Source organism: Diceros bicornis, chromosome 25 (genome assembly GCF_020826845.1).
Source record: "Diceros bicornis minor isolate mBicDic1 chromosome 25, mDicBic1.mat.cur, whole genome shotgun sequence".
NCBI classification, from domain to species: Eukaryota; Metazoa; Chordata; class Mammalia; order Perissodactyla; family Rhinocerotidae; genus Diceros; species Diceros bicornis.
In genome coordinates, this window is record NC_080764.1 from 11378145 (window position 1) to 11400407 (window position 22263).

Consider the following 22263-nt stretch of genomic DNA (forward strand, 5'->3'; position numbering starts at 1 on the left):
AGATGGACATGGAACATCTTGTCATACTAGACAGCAAGGAAGCTGCCAAGGATGAGAGTCCTGTCAGAAAAACCTCAGAAGCCAAGTTAGAGAGGATCCATTGGCTAAGGATGGGACAGTTTAAGCATCCATAATAATGATAATTGCAATGGATTGAAGCACATCAAACATGTTTTCACCTATGTATTCATATCATTACTTTAAAAAAATTAATTGGTCCCCATTGAAGGATACTAGGGAACCAGTTCATTATTTTGAAAACCAATAAATAAAAGAAACAAGTCAGCATTTATCACGTCATTCCCATATGAACTGTATCACCAGGTAACCAAACAGTGGATGAAGGGAAGTTTCTCTTTTAGAAATATTCCACCTAATAGATGAAGAAGGAATGATAGAGTTAAAATATCACCATTTGGCAACCCTTAATGAATTAATGGATCTAGCCTGATCATCAACAGCTGCTAACATCCCCAAAAGATAAAAATCCATGAAATGCCTCCCGATTATAGACCACACCACCACCTATGAAATAATCTTTACCAAATAATCAAACCTGGATCTGATCTAGACTCTAGATCCAACTGCCATAACAGGAAATACAAAGGACAGAGGAGAATTTGACAGCAAGGGGATGGAATCAGCAAAATCCAGGCCATAGAAAACTCCAAAGTAAATGATTCCATTTTTTTTTTTTAACAAGTTACAAGGGAAAAAAAGAGAGAGGGAAATCTATAGATTTTTTAAAAGAGACTTGAAAGTCATCAATCAATTGCAACGTGTATATGCTTTTTGATCCCAGTTGAAACAATCTTAAAAAATATATATAGCATTGATGAGACAATTGAATATCTGAATGCTGCCCGGATGTTTGACATTAAAAATTATTACTTTGAGGTATGATAATGGTATTATGATTATGTTTTTTAAAAAGAGTCCTTATCTTTTAGAGATATATACTGAAATATTTACAAATGTAATTATATGATGTATGGAATTTGCTTCAAAATAATACAAGAGGGAGGAAGTGGATGGAGGTATAAGTGAAACACGATTGGCCATGTGTTGTTGAAAATTGCTGAAGCTGGGTGATGGGGATATTATACTATTTTACTTTTGTATATATTAGAAATTATCCATAATAAAAAAAATTAAAGGCATTTGCTATGGACTAGACACTTTTAAGCATATTTTCACACATAATTTTATTGTCTTCTCCTATAGCCCTGTGAGTGAGGTACAATTTTCCCCATTTTCAAACTGAGGCTTTTCTTGGCTGAAGCCACCATTACCCCCGGCTTGGACTTGTACAATGTTCTCCTCAGTATTCTTGCCCTCTTTCTTGCCTCCTCCAATCCTTTCTCCACACAGCAGCCCAAATACTTCCAGTGTATTAACTCATTTAATTCTCACAACAACTTGGTGCTACTATTATTCTTGGTTTTCAGATGAGGAAACTGAGGCACAAAGAGGTTAAATAATTTCCCCAAGACCACACTGCTAGTAAATGGCTGAATTGTCTGGCTTAGTTGCCACTCCTATGTGTGCTTATACTATACATCTATAAATGGAAAATAAATTTCATATGAATATACAGGGTCTGCCATATACTGGTTTAGCATATCGGTTAAGAGCACGGACACTGGAGCCATGCTGTGAGCCTCAGGCAAGTTACTTAACCTTGTGGTGCCTCAGCTGCATCATCTGTAAATATGGGTAATAAGAGTTCCTATCTCCTGGTGTCTTTGCGACAAGTGGATGTGTTAATCTGTGGAAAGCAGTAAGTGCGTTAAGTGTTGGCTATCATCAAATGTTACCTTTGGCTTCTCCCCTTTGCTCTGAGAGTTCCTTTCTCTCTAGCACCTTTCACTCCAGCAGAGCCACTTGCAGCTCCCTAAATAAGCCTCTGTGTTCCCTCTGCCTTTCCCACCCTGCCCACCTGGCAAATCCTCACTTATCCTTCCAGCCCCACCTCTGTGAGGATGCCCCAGAGGGAGATCTACTCGGTTCCCAACTGCACGTGGTAATCCCTCTTATCTTGCCCTGTATGTGATTATCTGTTTCTGTATCTATTTTTCCTGCTAGACTCATGGCTTCTTGAGGGCAGAGACCTGTCTTTATCTCCATATCCATTAGAGAGCTGGGACCAAGCAGTGTTTAATAAATGTTGGTTAAATAAACTGTCACAGGCATGCCTCTCTGGGCAGCTATGTGCCAAAATTGGAAGTTTTTCAAATTTGGAAATAAATCAACAAATGAGAAAGCCCCAAATGACTGATATATATGTATGTATGTATGTGTTTTTATATATACATGTATACATACTACTGTAACTGCTCATATACTTATCTGTAGCTCCCACTAGGGTTTGTATGTTGTTGTTGAATTTCTAGCACCCAACATCTAGCAGTGTTTGACAAATAGTAGGGATTCAATAAACATCTTTTGAATGAATTAAATATATTTAAGGGGAGATGTACCCAGAAAAATTATTTTCTGTGATGATTCTTAATTCTTTAGTTCTCTACTAAAGCATTTCTCAAATTTGAGCTCTTGAAACTCCAAGAATATGTATCCACAGGCACCAGTTTGAGACAACCCAACAGTCCGCAGTGGAATCGTATATGCCTCTATTTGATTTTAAGGTGGTTGTCCACAGAGGGGCAGTAAAGTGTAATGGTTTAAATTTCAGGTCTTAACTGTAATCCCGCTGCCTGTTTTATTTCTTAGAATATCATAAAAATAACACAAAATTTTTAGAAAATTTGTAGACTCACTGAAGGATTTGAGAAATTGGGAAAGCTAATTGACACAATTCCTAATTGGTTACTAATTGACACAAAAGCTCTGGCTTGCCATGTTCTATATCTAGGATAGAAAAGTAGCATTTTGCCATGTAGGATTTTTTTTAATGTAGTCATTTTTATGGCTTCTAAATTTGTGTCATACTTAAAAAGATTTTTCTTTTTTTTTTGTGAGGAAGATCAGCCCTGTGCTAACATCTGCCAAGCCTCCTCTTTTTTTTTTTTTTTTCACTGAGGAAGACTGGCCCTGTGCTAACATCTGTGCCCATCTTCCTCCACTTTATATGGGACGCCGCCACAGCATGGCTTGACAAACTGTGCGTCAGTGCGCACCCAAGATCCGAACCGGCAAACCCCAGGCCGCCACAGCGGAGCGCGTGCACTTAATCGCTGGCGCCACCGGACCGGCCCCTAAAAAGATTTTTTCTTATTCTGAGATAATAAAAAATTGTCTCATGTTTTCTTCTAGCACTTTTATTATTTTATTGTTCAGATTTAATTTCTTGATCCATATGCAATTTATTTTGGTATAAGGTGTGAAGTATGGTTCCAATTTTATTTTTCTTCCAGATGGCCACGTAGTTGTTCCAACACCATTCATTGAATTCATCAGTTCCCCACAGATTTGAAATGCCACCTTCATCATATTCAGAATTTTTGTATGATATGAAAGACTAATCTTTTTTCTTTTTTTTTCTCTCCTGATTTGAGTGCAAAGATCTTCAAGTGTACTTTTTAACTACCCTAGGTTTTTGGTTTTTAAAAAAACATTTAAAAAGTTGCATATAACCATCAATGTTATATCCAAATAAGATTTTTATCCTCACTTCATGAATATCATTAGCAAGCTCATTTCAGTTTCTTTCTTTAAGTGTAGTGCACACAACCTTCAAATATTATGAACATTTCTCTCTCCCAGCTGTCACTACACCAAACTACATATGTTATATTTCCCTAAATCATCTTGCTGTGCTCTTTGCAGCTCTTCCATACAGTTGATGTCTTCCTCTAACAAGTTGCTCAGAAGTTACTATAATTATTTTAGGTGAGGCCTCAAAGTGAAAGCCTATCATCATTATCCAGTTCATCCCCAAAATGGGCATTAATTTCCATTTAACACTGACAGGCGGTATTTCTGGAAAATAACAAATTTTGAAGAGCTGTGGCAGTTATTCATTGGCTCTTTAAACAATCCACCAGGGGAAAAAATGTCCTACAAAATGCCAACTGCTATTGTGGTAATTTTTTTGCTATTTATTCCCACAAAATGATTCAGTCACTGAAGAAAAAGGGTCACCCTGTACTAGGTCTTGAACCCAAAGAAGTGTTTGCACAGATATTCATCCAAGATACATCACAGCCTCCACCTCGACAGATGCTCTTTCAAATGTTTCATGACTCTCCTCAACAGTCAGGCTCCATTTAAGGGGAGGAGGATGACGCTGCCAGAGACGGCTCTGCTGGCATGAAGACTGGCCTCAAATTTCTATTTAAAAGCGGACCAAAATATGTTTGGCTTCTGTTTTCTATTTAAAATTTCAAGTTAAGACGAAGAAAAATTACTCTCCATCCTGAATGGGCCTTGGGTGCCTCAATCACAAACTGGAGAGTCTTAGAGAAGAAAGAGAAATTAGGAACACTAAGGTGTTAGGTACAGACTATGAAGCCAGGTATGAAAATCTTGGAGTGAAAAGAAAAGCCTTGAGCAGGGGGCAAAAGACCCCCATATTCGACCTCCTAACCCGAGGGTCCTGATTAAGATAAGCATTCTGCATGTCACCTGTCGCCACATCAGCCACCTCCGCACAGCACCCCTCCCCTGCCTCGAAGTTTTCCACCTCATGACCCCCTTCCAACGGCCTCTTTTCATCTCAGAACAGGCCCTGCTTAAGGGTCTTCCTTGTCAAAGCAGCCTGTCTTTACCTCGGCGCCCACCTCAGTACCCCCTAATTTCGACGCGTCTCCGCAGTGTCCCCACCTCAGAGTCCTCTCCCTGACCTTAGAATCTCCCTCCGCCCAACGGACTCCTCAGCCTCCCCTCCCATCAAAGCCCCTCTCCTCAGCACCCTGCCTCCACCTCAGCGCCCCTCCCTCACCCCAGCCCGCCACCCCCACAGGCTCCTTTGGCGGCTCCTGGCAGCTCCCTCTCCCCTCGGTCCGCTCTCCGCCCCGCCCACTGTGGGCCCGCCCCTCGGTACTCGCCCCGCCCCTCGCCCTCCGCCCCGCCCACTGTGGGGCCGCCCCCTCTGTCCTTGCGACGCCCACGCCGGTCGCGCGCTCGAGCTCTCGTCATTTGGCGCCAAACCCTCTGGTCAGCGACGCGAGGGCCGCCGGTCTCGGCGTTCTGGGTCCGAGTCGAATCCCTGAGGACTGGAAAGGCCGGGCGGGGGGCGGAAGGGATTCTCCTTGGAAATCTCAGGGCGTCTCTGGGTACGAGCGGGGTTTGTGGCAAAAGGGGCAAGCGTATGAGGAATCCGTGGGGAAACTCAAGGGTTCCTTTCTTTGGTAGTGCCTGGCGGTCGTTGCTGGGCCTGGCCTGCTGGCTTTGTGTGTCTCGCCCCCACCCCCGGGAGGAATCTCAGTGATCTCGAGGGATTTCCAGCATCTTTAGTTTAAATCAAGTCAGACCTGGGTCTTGAAGTGGCCGCCTCGGCCTCCTTAGGAGGGAATGAGGTGTCAGGAAAACGTCCAGCGGCGGGTGCTGCCCAGGCCTCCCGCCGAGGGAGGCGTCGAGGGTGGCCTGGCCCACGCTCCCCCACCGTAACGGACGGCCGCGGGCGCCTAACCCGAGGTGTCTGGGGGCCCTACTTTAGATCAACTGTTCAGTCCATCCATTGCTACTTGAGAAAGATGGAGAACAATCTTTTCATTTTATCAAGAGGGAAGAAACGGATGATTTTTTTTGTCTTCAGTAAGGACAGTCAGTGTGGAATTTTGGGTGATCATGTATAAGATGAGATCTGAGGGACAGAATTCCAGAAGATTCCATTTATGCTGTCTCCTCGTTTGTCTTGGATACTTTGCTATTTAGAGGTACTAGGTGGTAGCGACCATACTCGTAGTAGTTAGTTCCCGTTCTGCTGGGCCCCAACTCCTGGCTTTGATATTAAGTGAAGAGATGGGATAGACCAAGAAAAGTGATTACTTGGACCACATTTTATCCTAATGAACACAGTCATGCCCTGTAGATTCCTGAGATCTTAAAACAACTGCTACAGTGTTAAATCACAGACTCTATTTATCTGCTTACTGGCCCTAACATTATAATATTGGGTATCCACCATAATTTTAAATCTTAAAAAAAATCATGAAACTAATGAATACTATAAAACAAAATACATCTTTTGTTTTATGAAACAAAATGATATATGTGTTTCAAGAGAGCCCAACCATAATTAGCAAGCAAGCAGGCATTCATTATATATGAGAAAAATAAAATCTGTTTTTTTGAGGGTAGACTAAGTTCTAGGAGCCAAGGAGGACAGGGGAAGAATGACACAAGGTCGAAGTTCTTAGAATGTGGTTAACATAAACGTGAAAGCTTAAACAGCAATATGCAATTCTAAATAACATTCCAAGACAACAAAAAAGATATTATCAGACAGCCATGATTAACTGTGCTATAGGAAATCAAGAGATGATAAAAAGTAACTAGTTTTGAGGCAAGAGAGAAGAAACTCAGTCCCCCACCCCCACCTACATACACCCCCAAAATAAATAATGCCACATGCCTAGCAGAAAGAAGATAGGCCAGCCCAGTCATTCCAAACTAAATGTTTGTCTAATTGTCCTTCTGGTCTTTGATGACTTTGAAATGAAATCAAGGAGTTCTCGGGGCAAAGGATTTTGTACTATATGATCTATGACTACTTCTTAATATTTCTTATTTTCCCAGAATTGATTATTTTTCTGCTGCTCACTTTTCAATATGAAGGAAGATCAAGTTGTGCAGGAAGAACCAGGATTCCAAGATGAAGAGGTATGACTGGAATGTTGAAAGATATGTAGACATTCAGTCATTCCACAAAAATGAAGTTCCTTCTCTGTTGGCTACTATTTTTAGAAACTGAGAGTAGAAATAAAACATAGTTCTAGAGAGAGGCAATATTACAAATATATAACAACTTGTTTGGCAAGGGATGCTAAGATTAGCTACTTAGCAACTGGCATGGAAGTATTTTAATAATTTAACAACTGGTATGGCCATACTGGTACCTATGCATACTGGTACCAAATAGCGGAGGAAGGAGTTCAAGGTCTGGTGGAGAAGAAGGTTGAGAAAACATGTTTAAAAATAGGTTAAATGTTGTTCCACTCCTTTCAGTTAAGGTCTTAAAGTTTGAAGAGGCCATGACAAAAGTATTGGGCTTCCCAGCCCTTTCAATGTTGGTACTTCTTCTAAGTATGTAACAATGTGTTTGAAAAAGCATTATTGATCCTACCTCAATCTGTCTAGAGAAATGGAATTTGAGGCATTTTGGAGTGACTCGTAATATTGAATTAACTCTTTAAAAGATGTCAAATAGTTGTATATGAAGAATCAAAACTCCATTTTTTTTTCTGTTCCGTCTCCTTCAGGAATCTTTGTTTCAAGACATTGACCTGTTACAAAAACATGGAATTGTAAGTATTTTTTCAATGCTGTGTGGAATTGTCCAATTCAGAGTTTCTCAGCTTTGACCCTATTGACATTTGGGACTGGGAGTTCTTTATGCGCGGGAGCGGCGGGGGGCGAGCTGTCCTGTGCAGGGTGTTTAACAGCATCCGTGCCTTCTAATCACTCACTGTATACCAGTAGCACCCTCCAGTTGTCACAACCGGAAATTTCTCCAGAAATTGTCGTGTCCCCAGGGGGCAAAATTGCCCCCGGTTGAGAACCACTGGTCCAACTGGAAGTATTCAGAGCTATCTACTGTCTTCATCAACAGAAAATTCGCCTTCTGTGTCAGGTGATTAGAATAAATGATGTTGACAGAAATCCAGACTTTGAGTAACAAACTAGATAAATTTCAACAGCAATTGGTTGACAGTAAAATTTCTCTGACATTACCTTTTGAAGCCCTCACATTTAGTCTCTTTGAGTTGGATTTAGAAAGTCGGAGCAAGAGAAAATCCTGGTCCTTTGGTGATGTAGTTATTTGCATTCTCCAAGGATAGAGGAAAAAAAAATCTTTAAAAATTTTAAAAGAACATACTGGTAATGAAGTTCTGTAGAAGGAAGGAGCTGAACTGAGGGGGTGAATGTGTGATAATTTTGTAAGCTTTTCTACCAACAGACTTTTCTTTTGAATTCCTTGTTACATTGCCACCGTCTCACTAACATTCTTGGGAAATCAGGGCACAGTCAGAACATTTGGCAGCGTGCTGGGTATGTTCTACTGAGATATTTCCAGAACATTCGGCTACATGGTGGGTGGGTTCCACCTGGCTGCTTGTATAAAATTGGCATGGTGGTGGAAAGAGATGGACACAAAAGCACATGACATAGTATGGGAGCCTTTCAGGCTGGCATTTTATCAATCTGCTACACCCCTTCTTTTAATCACAGAACATGGCTGACATTAAGAAACTGAAGTCAGTAGGCATCTGTACCATCAAAGGGATACAAATGACAACAAGAAGAGCCCTTTGCAATGTCAAAGGCCTCTCAGAAGCAAAAGTGGACAAGATTAAAGAGGCAGCCAACAAACTTATCGTAAGCAAAATCCATTCTTTGACGTTTTAGCTGACAGGGGCTCTGTGAGTCTCTGTAGCCTTTCTCATTGTGAACACTAGAAACTATTGTGGGAACTCTGAGCTCCCACAATATATTATACTATATACTATATTATATATTATATATTATATTGTACTCCCCATGTTAACTTTTTATCACTTCAGTTTCAAAGAAACAGTAATTAGTTTCTGAAAGATTGAGGCAGGGGTTAAGAGACCTGGAACACTATGAAGGTAATTATTTTTACCAAAACTTTTCTTTTTGTCTCCCTTTATATTACTTTTTTTCCCTTTCTGTTTCTCTGCCTCTTCTTTTTATTTTTGTTTTTTACGTTCCTCCTCCTTATTTTTGTCTTGTCTCCTCAAATATTATATGAGCTAAAGCTGAGCTAAACCCATACTTTGTAGCTGGACCCAAGGACTATGAGAGGCCCAGGCAGCTGAGAGGCTCCAAGCAAAAATGTATGGCTTTCACCCAAGTTTTTGTGTAGAGCTTTTGGAGCCACTGGAGGCACCAGCTCTGGAAATAGGAACATGCCCCAAGTCTCCCTCTTTGCAGAAGAGTGAGCCTCTCTATTTCTACCTGGGTATGTGAAGATCTCATTCCCAGCAAGTCCTAGAAGTTCTCTTCCTGACAGCCATTTGGTTTCCTTCCCCAGAGGCACTGCACAAGAATGATGCAAGTGGCAGTGTGGTCCTGAACGTGGAGAGGCCCCAAGTGAACTGATCTGAACACAGCTCAGTTGCTCTAGCTTCTGAGTACACTAGGAAGTATACCCACAGGTCAATTCTCCAACTGCCAGGGTGTCTAAGGAAGCCCTGGAGCAGTACCCAGTGTTTGGAAAACTGCTACTTAGCTCCTAGGCAGTAGTCTTTTCTTTGGAAAATTATCCCATCACCAAAGAAAAGAACCCCTCTCCTTCTCAAGCACCCACTACTGCACCCAGAGTCTTATATTTCTTAACTCAAGCTGTTTATTCTTAAAGAGAGGGAAAGAGATTGAGAGATAGCTGAGAAAGAGAGAGAAAAGGAGTCAATTTCATAGTACAGTGGTTCTAAACATTGGTGTGTATCAGAATCACCTGGAGTGGCTAATAAAGAACACACAAGCTCAGGCTCATTGAAGTAAGATAGGGCCTGGAATTTATTTTCCCCCTCAGGTTCTCCAGAGTTCGAGAACCGCTGTCATAGTATAAAACAACAAAGAGGGAAATACGTTAGACCACATCAGGGCCTGTTTTCACTAGTTGTACCACTGCATCAACTGTACCTCATTAATTCAGCAAATAAGCAGTATATCTACCATGTGAAAAATATTGTCTCATGAATAGTGAAAACTGGAATGTCTGTGCTCCTTGTAATTTCTAAAGCTGGGGGAAAATGATGCTGTTGAATGAAATCAACTGAATCGCTTAATAAAATACCATTCTGCTTTATGCCATAAATATATCTTATTTCATCTTTACAACTACCCTATGAGAAAGACAGTATTATTATCCCCATTTGACCCAAAAGAGGAACCTGAAGTACAGCGAGATTAAGTAGTTTACCCCACATCACACAACTAATAAGTATTAGAGACATATTTTGAACCTAGGTAGGGTGGCTCAAGAGCCTGTGTTCTTAACCACGATCTTGTGCTGCCTTCAAAAACAAATTGACAGTAGCTTATATCAAATGATGACTGATAACCAAGTATACAGTTTTTGGCAGCATTTGAAATTAAAACCATCATCTTATACCCTTTTTGAAACTTTCCCTTTGTCTTTCTGTAGGAACCAGGATTCTTGACTGCATTTGAGTACAGTGAGAAGAGGAAGATGGTTTTCCATATCACCACTGGGAGCCAGGAATTTGAGTATGTATCTCATATTTTTTATAACCACTAAGCACAATCTTTGGAATACTATATTTCTTTTTCTCTATCTGGTTGTTATTTTTACTATACGTATAAGTAGTAGAGATAGCTTCTTCTTTTGAAGTAGTTTTTTTTTCTCAAAAGGCAACTGAAGCAAACAAATTCCAGACTGCTTGTAAAAAACAAGATTAAATTTCTTAGAAGAAATTTAGACCCAAGACATAAGTAGTTTCTGAATCAGTCTATATTAATCTACAAATCATTTTAAAACTCAGCTTAACTTTTAATTTCCTTTTCTTCTCCACTGGTGAAGAAAATTCCATTTGACTTTTGGTTTTACTTAAAAATTAGTTGTTAGACTGAATAGTTTAGAAGAAATAATCCAGTGTTGGTTTTGCTCTTCAACATCAGCAGTTTTAACTTCCCTTTTTATTTACTATCTTATGATTCCTGAGACATAGTCATCATCTTCCCAATGCAAGTTGACTAGAATGTATTTTTTTCCCTACCTTACTAGGCAGAATTACTATTTCTTAGAGCAGTGGCCAAGAGCAATTTCAACGAAAGTGGTATTTCCTCAAAGTATTCCTCAAAACCTTGGCCTCACAAGGTACTCCAAGAAAAAAGGGTTTCGTAGTCAAATATGCCTCCACTTGGATGTCTGCTAGGCAGCTCAGATTTCACAGGTCCAAAACCAAACTTTTGATCTTAGCCCCAAATCTGCTTCTCCCAAAGTCTCCCTCATCTCAGATCTGTCTCTTTCCTGATCCTCAGACTGAAAACCTTAGTGTCATCCTTGGTGACACCTTTTTTTCCCCTCTCACACCCTAACTCGAATCCATCAACAAATCCTGTCTGCTCTACCTTCAAATATATTTAGTCAGAACAAACCACGCAGTTTCTTCAAGAAATAAATTACAAGGGTTAAAAGAAGAGATGGAGTCAGGGAGAAGACCTAGAGATTAAAAGAGATTTAAAAGAGATATCACCTAATCCCAATATGTGGATCTTATTTGGATCCTGATCCAAACACACTGTAAAAAATAAGACATATTTGAGATGGAAAATTGAACACTCATTAGATAGTTGATATTAAGGAATTACTAATTCTTAGATGTGATAATGATAATGCAGTCATGTTAAAAATAAGAGTCTTGGGGCCAGCCCGGTGGCCTAGCGGTTAAGTTCGTGCGTTCTGCTTTGGCGGCCCAGGGTTCGCAGGTTCAGATCCCGGGCAGGGACTGACGCACTGCTTGTCAAGCCATGCTGTGGCACGTCCCATATTGAATAGAGGAAGATGGACATTGATGTTAGCCCAGGGCCAATCTTCCTCAGCAAAAAGAGGAGGATTGGCATTGGATGTTAGCTCAAGGCTAATCTTCCTCACACACACACACACACACACACACACACACACACACACACATGAGTCTTCATCTTTTAGAGATACCTATTGAATTGTTGAGGATGAAATGATATGTTATCTAGAATCTGCTTAAAATAATACGAAAAGGAAGGGAAGTGGTGGGAGGTTTATATGAAAAAAGATTGACCATGAGTTCATAGTTGATAATTGTTGAAGCTGAGTGATAGGTACATGATGGTTCATTATTAAACTTTTTTTGTCTACTTTTGTTTATGTTTGAAATTTTCCATAATAAAAAGTTATATATTTTTTCTATTTGTGTGTGTATGTGTACAGAGAAAGAAAGAATGACTCCAATTATTTCTCATCGCCTCCTCCTCTGTTACCTCACTAGTCTAAGCCACCCATTAATATCTCCTCTGGATTATTATAATAACTTCTCAGTAACTTCCCTCCTGCAGTCCTTACCTCTATTGTTGATTGTTCACACAGGAGCCAGAATGATCCTTTTAAAACATAGGTCAGATTATGGTACTCCTCTGCCCAAAACACCCTAATGACTCGCCATCTCACTCAGAGCAAAAGCCAAAGTCCTCTGTAGTCGCTAACCTAATCTCATTTTTTATTCTTCTTCTAGTTTACTATGCACCAACCACACTGACTTTTTTGCTATTCTTAGAACATGCCAGATACACTCCTGCCCCAGGGACTTTGCACTTAGCATTCTGTCTGCGTGGAACACTTTCCTCATTATCTGTGGCTTGCTGCCATCTCTTTCAGGTCTTTGCTAAAATGTCCACTTCTCAATGAGGACTTCTCTGATGGCTTTGTTTGAAAATTTAAACTCCCCACCTTCATCTTCTGCGCTTCTTATCCCCTTTCTGGATCTGATTTTTATCCATACCATTTAATAACATCTGACATACCACATATTTTACTTATTTTTTTTATTGTCTTTTCTCCCATTAGAATGCAAGCTCCATGAAGTGAAAGATTTCTTTCTTTTGTTCGCTGCTGTACCCCAAGTGCATAGAACAATCTAGCACAGACTAGGTGCTCAATAAATATTTGTTGCATGAATAAACAAACAGTGAATGAAATAAGTTGGGGAATTGCAGTATACTGTATATTCCTCTTGGAGATTCACAGTGCACACTAGCCTATTAAAGGGTCTGAAATCCTGCAGTACAACAGAACACCTCTGTAACCTAGCATTGCCTCAAATTTTAAAAATCACGAAACCCTTTTTTCAAGTAACAGTTGAGGAAGAGTCTTTGGGAAATCCTACTCCAAGGCAAATTGGTCAAAAATCAAGTAAATCAGGGGCCGGCCCGGTGGCGCAAGCGGTTAAGTGTGCGCGCTCTACTGTGGTGGCCCAGGGTTCGCTGGGTCGGATCCCAGGCACGCACCGACACACTGCTTGTTGAGCCATGCTGTGGCGCGTCCCATATAAAGTAGAGGAAGATGGGCATGGATGTTAGCCCAGGGCCAGTCTTCCTCAGAAAAAAGAGGAGGATTGGCATTAGATGTTAGCTCAGGGCTGATCTTCCTGACAAAAAAAAAAAAAAATCAAGTAAGTCAACAAAACAACTTGATCCAAATGACAACTTGATATTCCCCAGGTGCCCTACTACATCGTGGTTTAAGAACCATTGGGCTAGGGCCGGCCCCCTGACTTAGAGGTTAAGTGCAGGCGCTCCGCTGCTGGCGGCCTGGGTTCGGATCGCCGGCGCGCACCGACGCACCACTTCTCCAGCCATGCTGAGGCTGCGTCCCACATACAGCAACTAGAAGGCTGTGTAACTATGACATACAACTATCTATTGGAACTTTGGGGGAAAAAAATAAATAAAAATTAAAAAAAACAATTGGGCTAGAGAAATTCTTACTGTCAGTAATAATTTTCTGGTGTCCTCTATGTTGGATTTTGGGCATAGAAAAGATTCCTCAGGAACTAGATTTTTTTAAATCAGTATTTGGTTTATTAAAATGTTATACATTTTTTCTTGAACTGCAAGTCTATTTATAAATCTAGCAAATTTTAAGGGGGCGTTTATAATGTGGTTACCTAAATTTCCTTAAACATTTTAAATTATTTATAAATTTAATATTATATTTCCTTTAAGAACTTTACTTGTCTGATTATTAAAACCTTCCCAATTACCTAAACGTCTTTTGTAAATCTAATAAATTAAACTTATAATTCAGCACTCTTAAATGTTCAAATAAATACTGTGTATAAACTTAGTTATCAACTTAGAAACTGCAGATCTATATCATTTAATTGATTGGAAGCTAATCTGTTATTATAAAAATGTCAAATTCTCTTAAACTTTAGAAGTTCTTAAATACCAAATCTGCACAGGTTATTCCCTAATTTAATGTGAAAATAGTAATCTGTGGGTTTCATTTGTGTTTCTATTTTTAGATCTCCCTAGATCTAAAAACACTATTTCTATACCTAATTCTAAATTTTCCTGAGCTTCAGCAAGGGAACAATTATGTGATCCCAAATAATTTGGGGTGCCCTTTCAGGTAAATTTTGGGGTTACCTTTTCAGCATATCAATCAGAAATTTTGTCTGAGATTTTCCAGAGCTATAACATTTCAGGGTAATTTTTCTCAAGATGAGGAGGGACAAGTAAAGCTCTCTTTAATAGTTGGTAGTTTATAGGATCTCCAAGTGCATGCCCTCTGAATGGGATGGTCTCTTGGCCCATGTCCTTTAGATTCAAGTTATGCAGGTCAGTATCCAGATTTTTCTTTTCCTGATTAAAGTGCATAGTCCTCGCTAAATTTGTGGATAACTTCCAACATTGCTTGAATTTACATTTAAATTGCTCTCTTAAACTATGTAAATATAAATCTATTGGATTATCCATATCTCTTAAAGGTTTATCTGATCTCTGATCCTGTCCCAAAAGTCATGCTAATAGAAACTACAAAGGTTTTTAAAGTGCTCCTACCAGGTCTTAGCCCAGTTAACACAATTAATATTTATTGCATTTAATGAATGAATGAGATAATGACTTTAGGTCTTTTCATATCAAGAATATTCAATGCACTAAAACACTGAATTACCAATTAAATATATGCTGTCAAAATCTGACAGTTATTCTTCTAACTGCTAGCATTACCTATAACATCTTTAAATATTTTCTATTCTGACATGTTCTTAGTAGAATCTGGTTTGTGAGAGATAAATCAATCATGGTGACAATCACTACATTCTCCTAATATCTATTTTTGGTATGTTTCTCAGTACATTTAAAAAAATGGATATTCTGTTGACTTTTAGAAATATCGTCCCAGCATAATATCAAAAACCCAGTTAATAACTAAGTCCATTTATTCAAACTCCAATTCAATTCCAAAGACTAGTGAGACATAAGGCCTGCATAGCCCATTTCCTATTGGTACCCAGAAGTCAGAACAGCAGGGCTTATAGATTATTTTGCTGATCCACCTGTCCATACACAGTAGAACCTGTGATCTAAACAGGTGGAGTGCCATTTATTCAGCAAAGAATTCCTGTTCACGTTGGGTAAATAGATATATATGTATGATAATGATATTAAGACTTTCTTCTTGCTTGGTATCTCTATTTCTGTTCCTGTTACTAATGCTTACTTTCTATTTCCAGTAAGTTGTTAGGAGGTGGAATTGAAAGCATGGCAATCACAGAAGCTTTTGGAGGTAAGTAGAACCTTAATATTTTGTTATATGAAAAAAATATATATATGCGCACACACACATATATAATTAAATAAACAACCAATAGTAAATTGTATCTATTTTGGAATTTATGATGAAATCTCACTTATCATAATACATGATCATTCTGCGCTGCAATTAAAATATATTCCAACATTAACAGATGAGTCTTATTGGCATTTTTCATTTTTTATCTCTGATTTCTATAGAAGAGAGTAGAATTTTTTTCTCTCATTCCTTCAAAAGGTATTTGAATAATGAAACCGATCTTATTTCTAGGAAATGCATGTTCCATGAACACAGAGAATACATTTTCTCTTCCCTAGTTATATCTTCTATTTTTTAAAAAAATTTATGCAAAGCTGTATTATATACTGTGCCTGACAATTCCAGTATGTGCAGTTCTCAGAGAACTAAATCTGTGTTTTTGTTGTTGTTGTTTCTGTTGACTTGGAGAAATGAATCTGTTTCATTATTTCTGTTGACTCTCAGTCTTAGTGGCTTACCTTCTTGTGTATTTATTGATATTTGTGAGCTTATTGCTTGATTTTAATCTATTGGAGTTCAATGGGTCTAAATTAGTGAGTGGGAAAGTTTTCCTCCAGAGAGAGTTTGCTTTTGTTGGTAGCTAGGGGATACCACCAATTTGAGACTACTTTAGCTGCCCTTCGAGGATCTTAGGTCAGTGGGAGAACCCCAGGCTCTCCTTCCTGTGGTGGAGTCTTAAACTTTCACTTCCATGACTATTCCTAAAGAAAACTTGGTTTAAATTAATTTTTATCTAAAGGACAGTTCTGTGAAAAAATACCTTTAAAAAGTTTTTACTATTGGTATTCATATATGCAGAATCCATTTGTGACACAGAGGTACTTTATGTGTGAGATTTGACAGTTGGAAAAGAAAACCATACTCTGAGGCCATATTTATTCTTTATGAAAATATCTAAAAATTATGTGTAGTTTTTAAAATTTTTTCTATATTTTACAGAATTTCGAACTGGAAAAACCCAGCTCTCTCATACCCTCTGTGGTAAGGATACATAACAACAACAATAATAATAATAATCATAGCTGTCACTTACTAATCTACCGTGTGCCTAGTACTTTACATAATCTCATGTAATCTGAACAAACTTGGCAGGAAACTAAAACTCAGAGATGTTAAGTAAACTGCCCATGGTTACACAAATACCAGAGCTGGTCTTTGAATGTGTGATGCTTGAGGTGACATTGTATGTGCTGCTCTCTGAACACCTGAATAGAAATAGGGAGCAGGTAAATAGGTATATGAATGTGTCGGTGGGGAGAGTCATCCACTGTCTCAATTTTTCCCATTCCATCTTTTCAATATTGTATCTATAGGAATGTCACAAAGCCTAGAATCTCTTACTTTCCATGCAGCAAAGTTGGCCCTAAAAAAGACTTAAAAACAAATTTTTCTAAGACAAAATAAGCAAAAGTACCTCCTTTTGCACAAAGACATTACTCTGCATTTCTTTGACCTAAGTAGAAGGAGCATGGCAAAGTGGTTAAGAAGGGAATTCTGGAATCAAAATACCTGGCTCCTGTCTCGGCTCTACCATTAATATCTGTGAGACCTTGGGCAAGTTGCTTCACCTTTCTATTTTTCCCCATCACTAAAATAGGAATGATGATAGTGCCAAATTTAGGGTTGTTTTGAAAAATAAATGAAATAATGCATATACCTAATATAAAGTAATTCCTCAGTGTTAACTACTGCTACATAAAGATAAGGCATTTTAAAATTTGATATACATTAATTGAAAAGTTACTTAAATGAGTTATATAGCATTAATTATATTTGTGATTATTTATTATAGGAAGAAAGTAATATTTAAATTCTACTTCTATTCTTTAGGAGAACTAATGTTAATGAATATCTCCCATTGTGAGAGATAGTGACATTCTTGGTTGAATTACTACTATGCTGGCAGAATACTTACAATTTTACCACTGGTTAGTAATATTAAAATATAGCATGCTGTTTGTTTAGAAACTAAAGGATTATGATTCTTTGCTAGATTGACTGAAGAGTTGCAACCAGCATAAATCCCATGTTAATTTATATATTCATTTGTACAAAGTTTATTCACTCCACTACTATTAATTAATTTTTTCATTGATTCCTAGTGACAGCTCAACTTCCAGGAGGAGGTGGCTACTCAGGAGGGAAGATTATCTTCATTGATACAGAAAATACTTTGTACCCTTTTATTTAAACAAGTTGCTAACATAGTAGTGTGATATAGCACTGTTACTATAAAGAGAATTTGTTTGAAATATGTCATTTTTGTAATCATCCTGTAAACTAGCAACAATGAGAAAAGCCAAATGGAAAACAATTGGTGGTCAAGTTCTCAAGTCACTTTTATTTAAAAAGGTTTCTCTTCTCCAAATGAGTTTGGTATAAAATTGACAGAACAAATACATGGGAGGAAATTTTATCTTCTTTGTTTTTAATCCTCTTACTTCTCCAAAGATTTTTCTTAACAGTTAGAAAGAAGATTATTGACTCACTCAAAGTCATGGTCCCAAATAAAGGGGAAAGTATGAAGAGAACAAAAGCACAGAAAGGAAAAGGGCAGAACCTGTTTGGGTAGCAGAAAGAATTGCAGTTTAATTAAACCGTAAGGTATTCCAGAATGCAAGGCTTGAAAGGTAATTTGGGTCTTAGACATGAAGGGCCTTGAAACCGGATGCTGAGTGTAAATGGATACTTTTGCAATATTTTAGGCAAGTAATGACAACTTGACTTAGGTTGGAAGAAGTAGGAATAAAAAGAAAAAGACAAGAAATGTTAAGGAGGAAAATTGGTAGGACTTGATGGCTGTATTCGGTAGACGAAAGAAAGAGGTTTGAGAAACCACTCTCAGGTTTTTTTGTCTAGATACTGGGAGAATAATGACACTAATGACAGAATTGGGCAGGTCATGTTTCAGAGAAAAGATGATGTTTCATTTTAGTGTGTGACGTTTTATAATAATGTGAATATGAAGAATAAGAGGACATCCATATGGCAGTTGGAAATGTTGGACTCAGCTTGCGAAAGGAGTAGGGCCAAAGATATGGATGGAATAGCCAAGGGAGCAAGAGAACTTAGGGAGAAGAGAGGAGAACTGAGAACATAACTTCGGTGTGTGCCTATGTTTAGGAAGAGGGACTAAAAAGAGGAACCCATAGAGACAGACGAAGTAGGAGGAAATCCAGTGTGGAAGCGGAGCAAAAGGAAAGTTTCAAGAAGAAAAGGGTAGTCAGCAATGTTGCAGAGAGAGAGAAAGAGAGAGAGAGACTGAAGGTGCAAGCTGAGAAAGATCACATGGAGCTTTAAAATTAGAGTCCAAGAGAGCATTTGCAGTCAAGTGAGATGATGGAAACTTGTTACAAATAAACAGTAAAGAGTTGAGGCAATGTGTAATCAACCAATGAATAGAAGAAGAGATACAGTAGTATGAGGAGGTATCAGGTTCAGAGGAAATTCTTTTTAACAATAAGGAAGACCTGCACAAGTTTGTAAGGCGATTCACAATGAAGTCCCAGCCTGGTGCTCTAAGCTCATACTCACTATTGTCACACTATTAGAGGCAAAGAGATCAGTCTGTTCTAGTCTGATCTTGCCTCTAAAACATGCTTTGCTATTAAAATTTGAAAATGTTATGTCAGCAATTATTTAGATTTAACTATAAAGATTCTTGTTTTCTTTGTTCCTTTTTGGTTTCTTGCATCCCTAATCTTCTTCTTTCCTGTATTTTTGTTTTACTGGAGTATCTACTCAAGTAATTCTTTCAGGAAAGTAATCTAGGTGGTAAACTTTGAGCCCTGGCATATCTGAAAATGCCTTTATTTTGCTCTCGCTCTTGAATGTTAATTTGGCCAGTCATAGAGAAATTTGCATGGTATATTTTTATCCTGTTGAATATTTGCTCCCTCCATCCCTACCTCACAGTCTTTCTGAATCACACAAATCCTTTAAGGCTCTTATTTGTAGGCCTGCCTTTTCTAATCTTCTCTAATTACCCAACTTAGAAAAACTTTGTCCTTCTTGATCTGTTATAGAATTCACCATCTAAAATACTCTAGAAGAAGAAAAACAACCAGAGAAGTGTTTGCAGAAGACTTTATTTGCAAATACCGGGCATGAGAAGACTCTGAAGAAGACTTCAAACTTGGGGAAAGAGGGTGGAATGTTGTATAGGTCTTTAGCAAGAGAGGCTCAGCTGGAGCTCAGCTAGTTTCAGATAGTTGGTTACGGACGGTTCTTGGAGAGGGAGGAATTTTTCTTGCAGAATAACAACCACCGTTTGGGCAATTTGGATTTTATCAAGAATGGTAGAGAGGAATAGTTAGGAGCCAAACCTTGTGCAGGAGGGAGTAGTGAGGAACAGCTGGGGGGACCAGGACAAGCAAGCACTACACCCGGGTGTTATTCTTTCAGGGTCTTTTACCTGTATACTGCTCTCTCGATATAATTCTTGTTGTGTGTTTATATTTTGCCTCCTTAATTATGTTTTAAACTTACCTATGGCGTGGATTGTCTTATGACTCCTTATATCTTCCATAATGCCTTGCATTGGTAATTGGTTAATATGGTAATCGATTCCATATGGTAATCAGTTAGTATTTGTAAATTGATTTGAACTTTCCTTCAGCATAAGCCCAACTTTTACACTCCTGGTCACATAGTAACAGAGTTTTGTAAAAACTGACATGGTGAAAAACGTTCCTCTTCCAGTTCCAAAGTCTTCTTTGACTTGTCCACCAAAAATATTTACTGGATATACCCACTAGCAATGGAAGATGTTAGTGGCTGTCACTAAAGCTCTGAAGAAAAGAGCGTATATAGCACATTAGGATATAGATGTCTGGGAAATCCTAAAAACAATTCAAGTCAACATTTCTTGAACTAGTTGCAAGTGTCACAAATAAGATTATAAATGGTCCTTGAATTACAGTTACTTATGTATGATCAGTGTTATGTAAACACTGTAAACATAGTGAAATGAGACCACAGATAATGCATTTTATTTTACCTCACTTCACTTTAGAGGATACTGTAAACATATTGTCGGGATCACCAAGACCTAAAAAAAAAATGTTTATTACTCCTTTATAGTTTAGATAGATATAAGTGATTATTAGCATTTTCCAGAATCCCTTTGCAGGTACACTGAATTTGCCTCCTTATGAATTTATTAATTTCAGAAAGCTAACACAACTCCTTTAGAAGAAAGTGGATTTTAAACCCTAAATAAACCAAAAACCCTAGGTTGAAAATTCTCTTCTGACTCTTGAAGTTACTTTTTTGACCCTTTGGTTCATGTAGTCAAATTTATCATTTTTTGGCAAGACGTGATTAACGGTATGTTAAACTATTTCATATTGAACCAGCAAGGAGTATGAAAAGAGTGAATCAATTCACTTTGAAGTGACTTGAATTATAATTCAGTGATAACATCGTCCTAGAATAGATCTGCTTTTATAGAACTGAGAACAAAAGAGATTCACGAATCTTAGCGTCTAGTTTTTCTCTTGTAACTGATTTGCTGCATAATCCTGAGTCATTTGCCTAATCTCTGTTTGTCAGTGTGCTCATTTGTAAAATGTAATCTAGGCCATAACAACCAGCTTCCAAGGTTTTTGTAAAGATTAGATAATTTAATATTTAAATTCATTACTGCCTCATGATTTCTATGACTGTTATCACTGCCTAAGGTATTCATAAATTGAGGCACTTATGAAAAATAAAATCTGGTATAGATTTTAAGTGATTATTAGCATCCTTCAAAATACCTTTGCAGGTACACTGTTTTGCTTCTCTGTTAATTTATTTATGTAAGGTATTATATTTTGTAGTTGTTTTTTAAACTTTTTTTGGAATTGATTTATTGGATCCTTAATCTTGGCATACTCTAGCCGTCCAGATCGCCTTCGGGACATTGCCGATCGCTTCAATGTAGACCATGATGCAGTACTGGACAACGTACTTTATGCACGTGCATATACTAGTAAGAACCCCATGCAATTGGATGCTTGGGCTGTTTTAAGGTTGGCAGTGCTGATTTACTATTTGAGTGATACTTACAACATTGTGACACTGTTCTTCTCTCTTTCTATTTTACTTTTCTCCAAATCAATTTAGTCAGTCCACAAATTTTATCATCTGGTAAGTCCTTAGATTTTAGAACGCCCTCAAATTGTTTCTTATTCTTTGTTTTTGATATGGAGAGTCACATTCTTTTTGGATAATGTAGCATTTGTTATTTATGCTAAGGCATAATATGAAATCAAATTTAATAAAGTCATAAATAATTAAGAAAATCCTTCAAGGACTCTCTTTTGCCTGACTCCCAAGGACATAAATGGTCTTAGCTTCTGCCGCTTCTAGCTTTCTGTGTGTGTGTGTGAGGAAGATTAGCGCTGAGCTAACATCCGTTACCAATCCTCTTCTTTTGTACAGAGGAAGATCAGCCCTGGGCTAACATCTGTGCCCATCTTCCTCTATTTTATATGGGACATCACCACAGCATGGCTTGACAAGCGGTGTGTCAGTGTGTGCCTGGGATCCGAAACCGCGAACCCCCGGCTGCCAAAGTGGAGCACACAAGCTTAACCACTACGCCACCGGGCCAGCCCCTCTTCCAGCTTTTATAACATTTTCTCTTTGCATTTCCCACCAGGTGAACATCAGATGGAGCTACTGGATTATGTAGCAGCAAAATTCCATGAAGAAGCTGGCATCTTCAAGCTATTGGTACAAACTTTTAAATATTGCTCTCTCACAGAGCTATT

At 38.4% G+C, this 22263-nt stretch overlaps 1 protein-coding gene across 1 annotated transcript in view; it reads left to right on the forward strand.

Moving 5' to 3' along the window:
• The first annotated feature begins 5156 nt into the window (after window positions 1-5156).
• DMC1 (DNA meiotic recombinase 1) overlaps window positions 5157-22263 on the forward strand; it is a 47614-nt gene continuing 30507 nt past the window's right edge. The window contains exons 1-10 of the mRNA XM_058568360.1: window positions 5157-5234; window positions 6700-6783; window positions 7383-7427; window positions 8353-8499; window positions 10295-10377; window positions 15387-15439; window positions 16445-16486; window positions 17608-17680; window positions 21388-21479; window positions 22152-22225. Coding sequence (XP_058424343.1) covers window positions 6733-6783; window positions 7383-7427; window positions 8353-8499; window positions 10295-10377; window positions 15387-15439; window positions 16445-16486; window positions 17608-17680; window positions 21388-21479; window positions 22152-22225 — 660 coding nt within the window. The 5' untranslated portion in view covers window positions 5157-5234; window positions 6700-6732. The remainder of the gene's footprint in view (window positions 5235-6699; window positions 6784-7382; window positions 7428-8352; window positions 8500-10294; window positions 10378-15386; window positions 15440-16444; window positions 16487-17607; window positions 17681-21387; window positions 21480-22151; window positions 22226-22263) is intronic.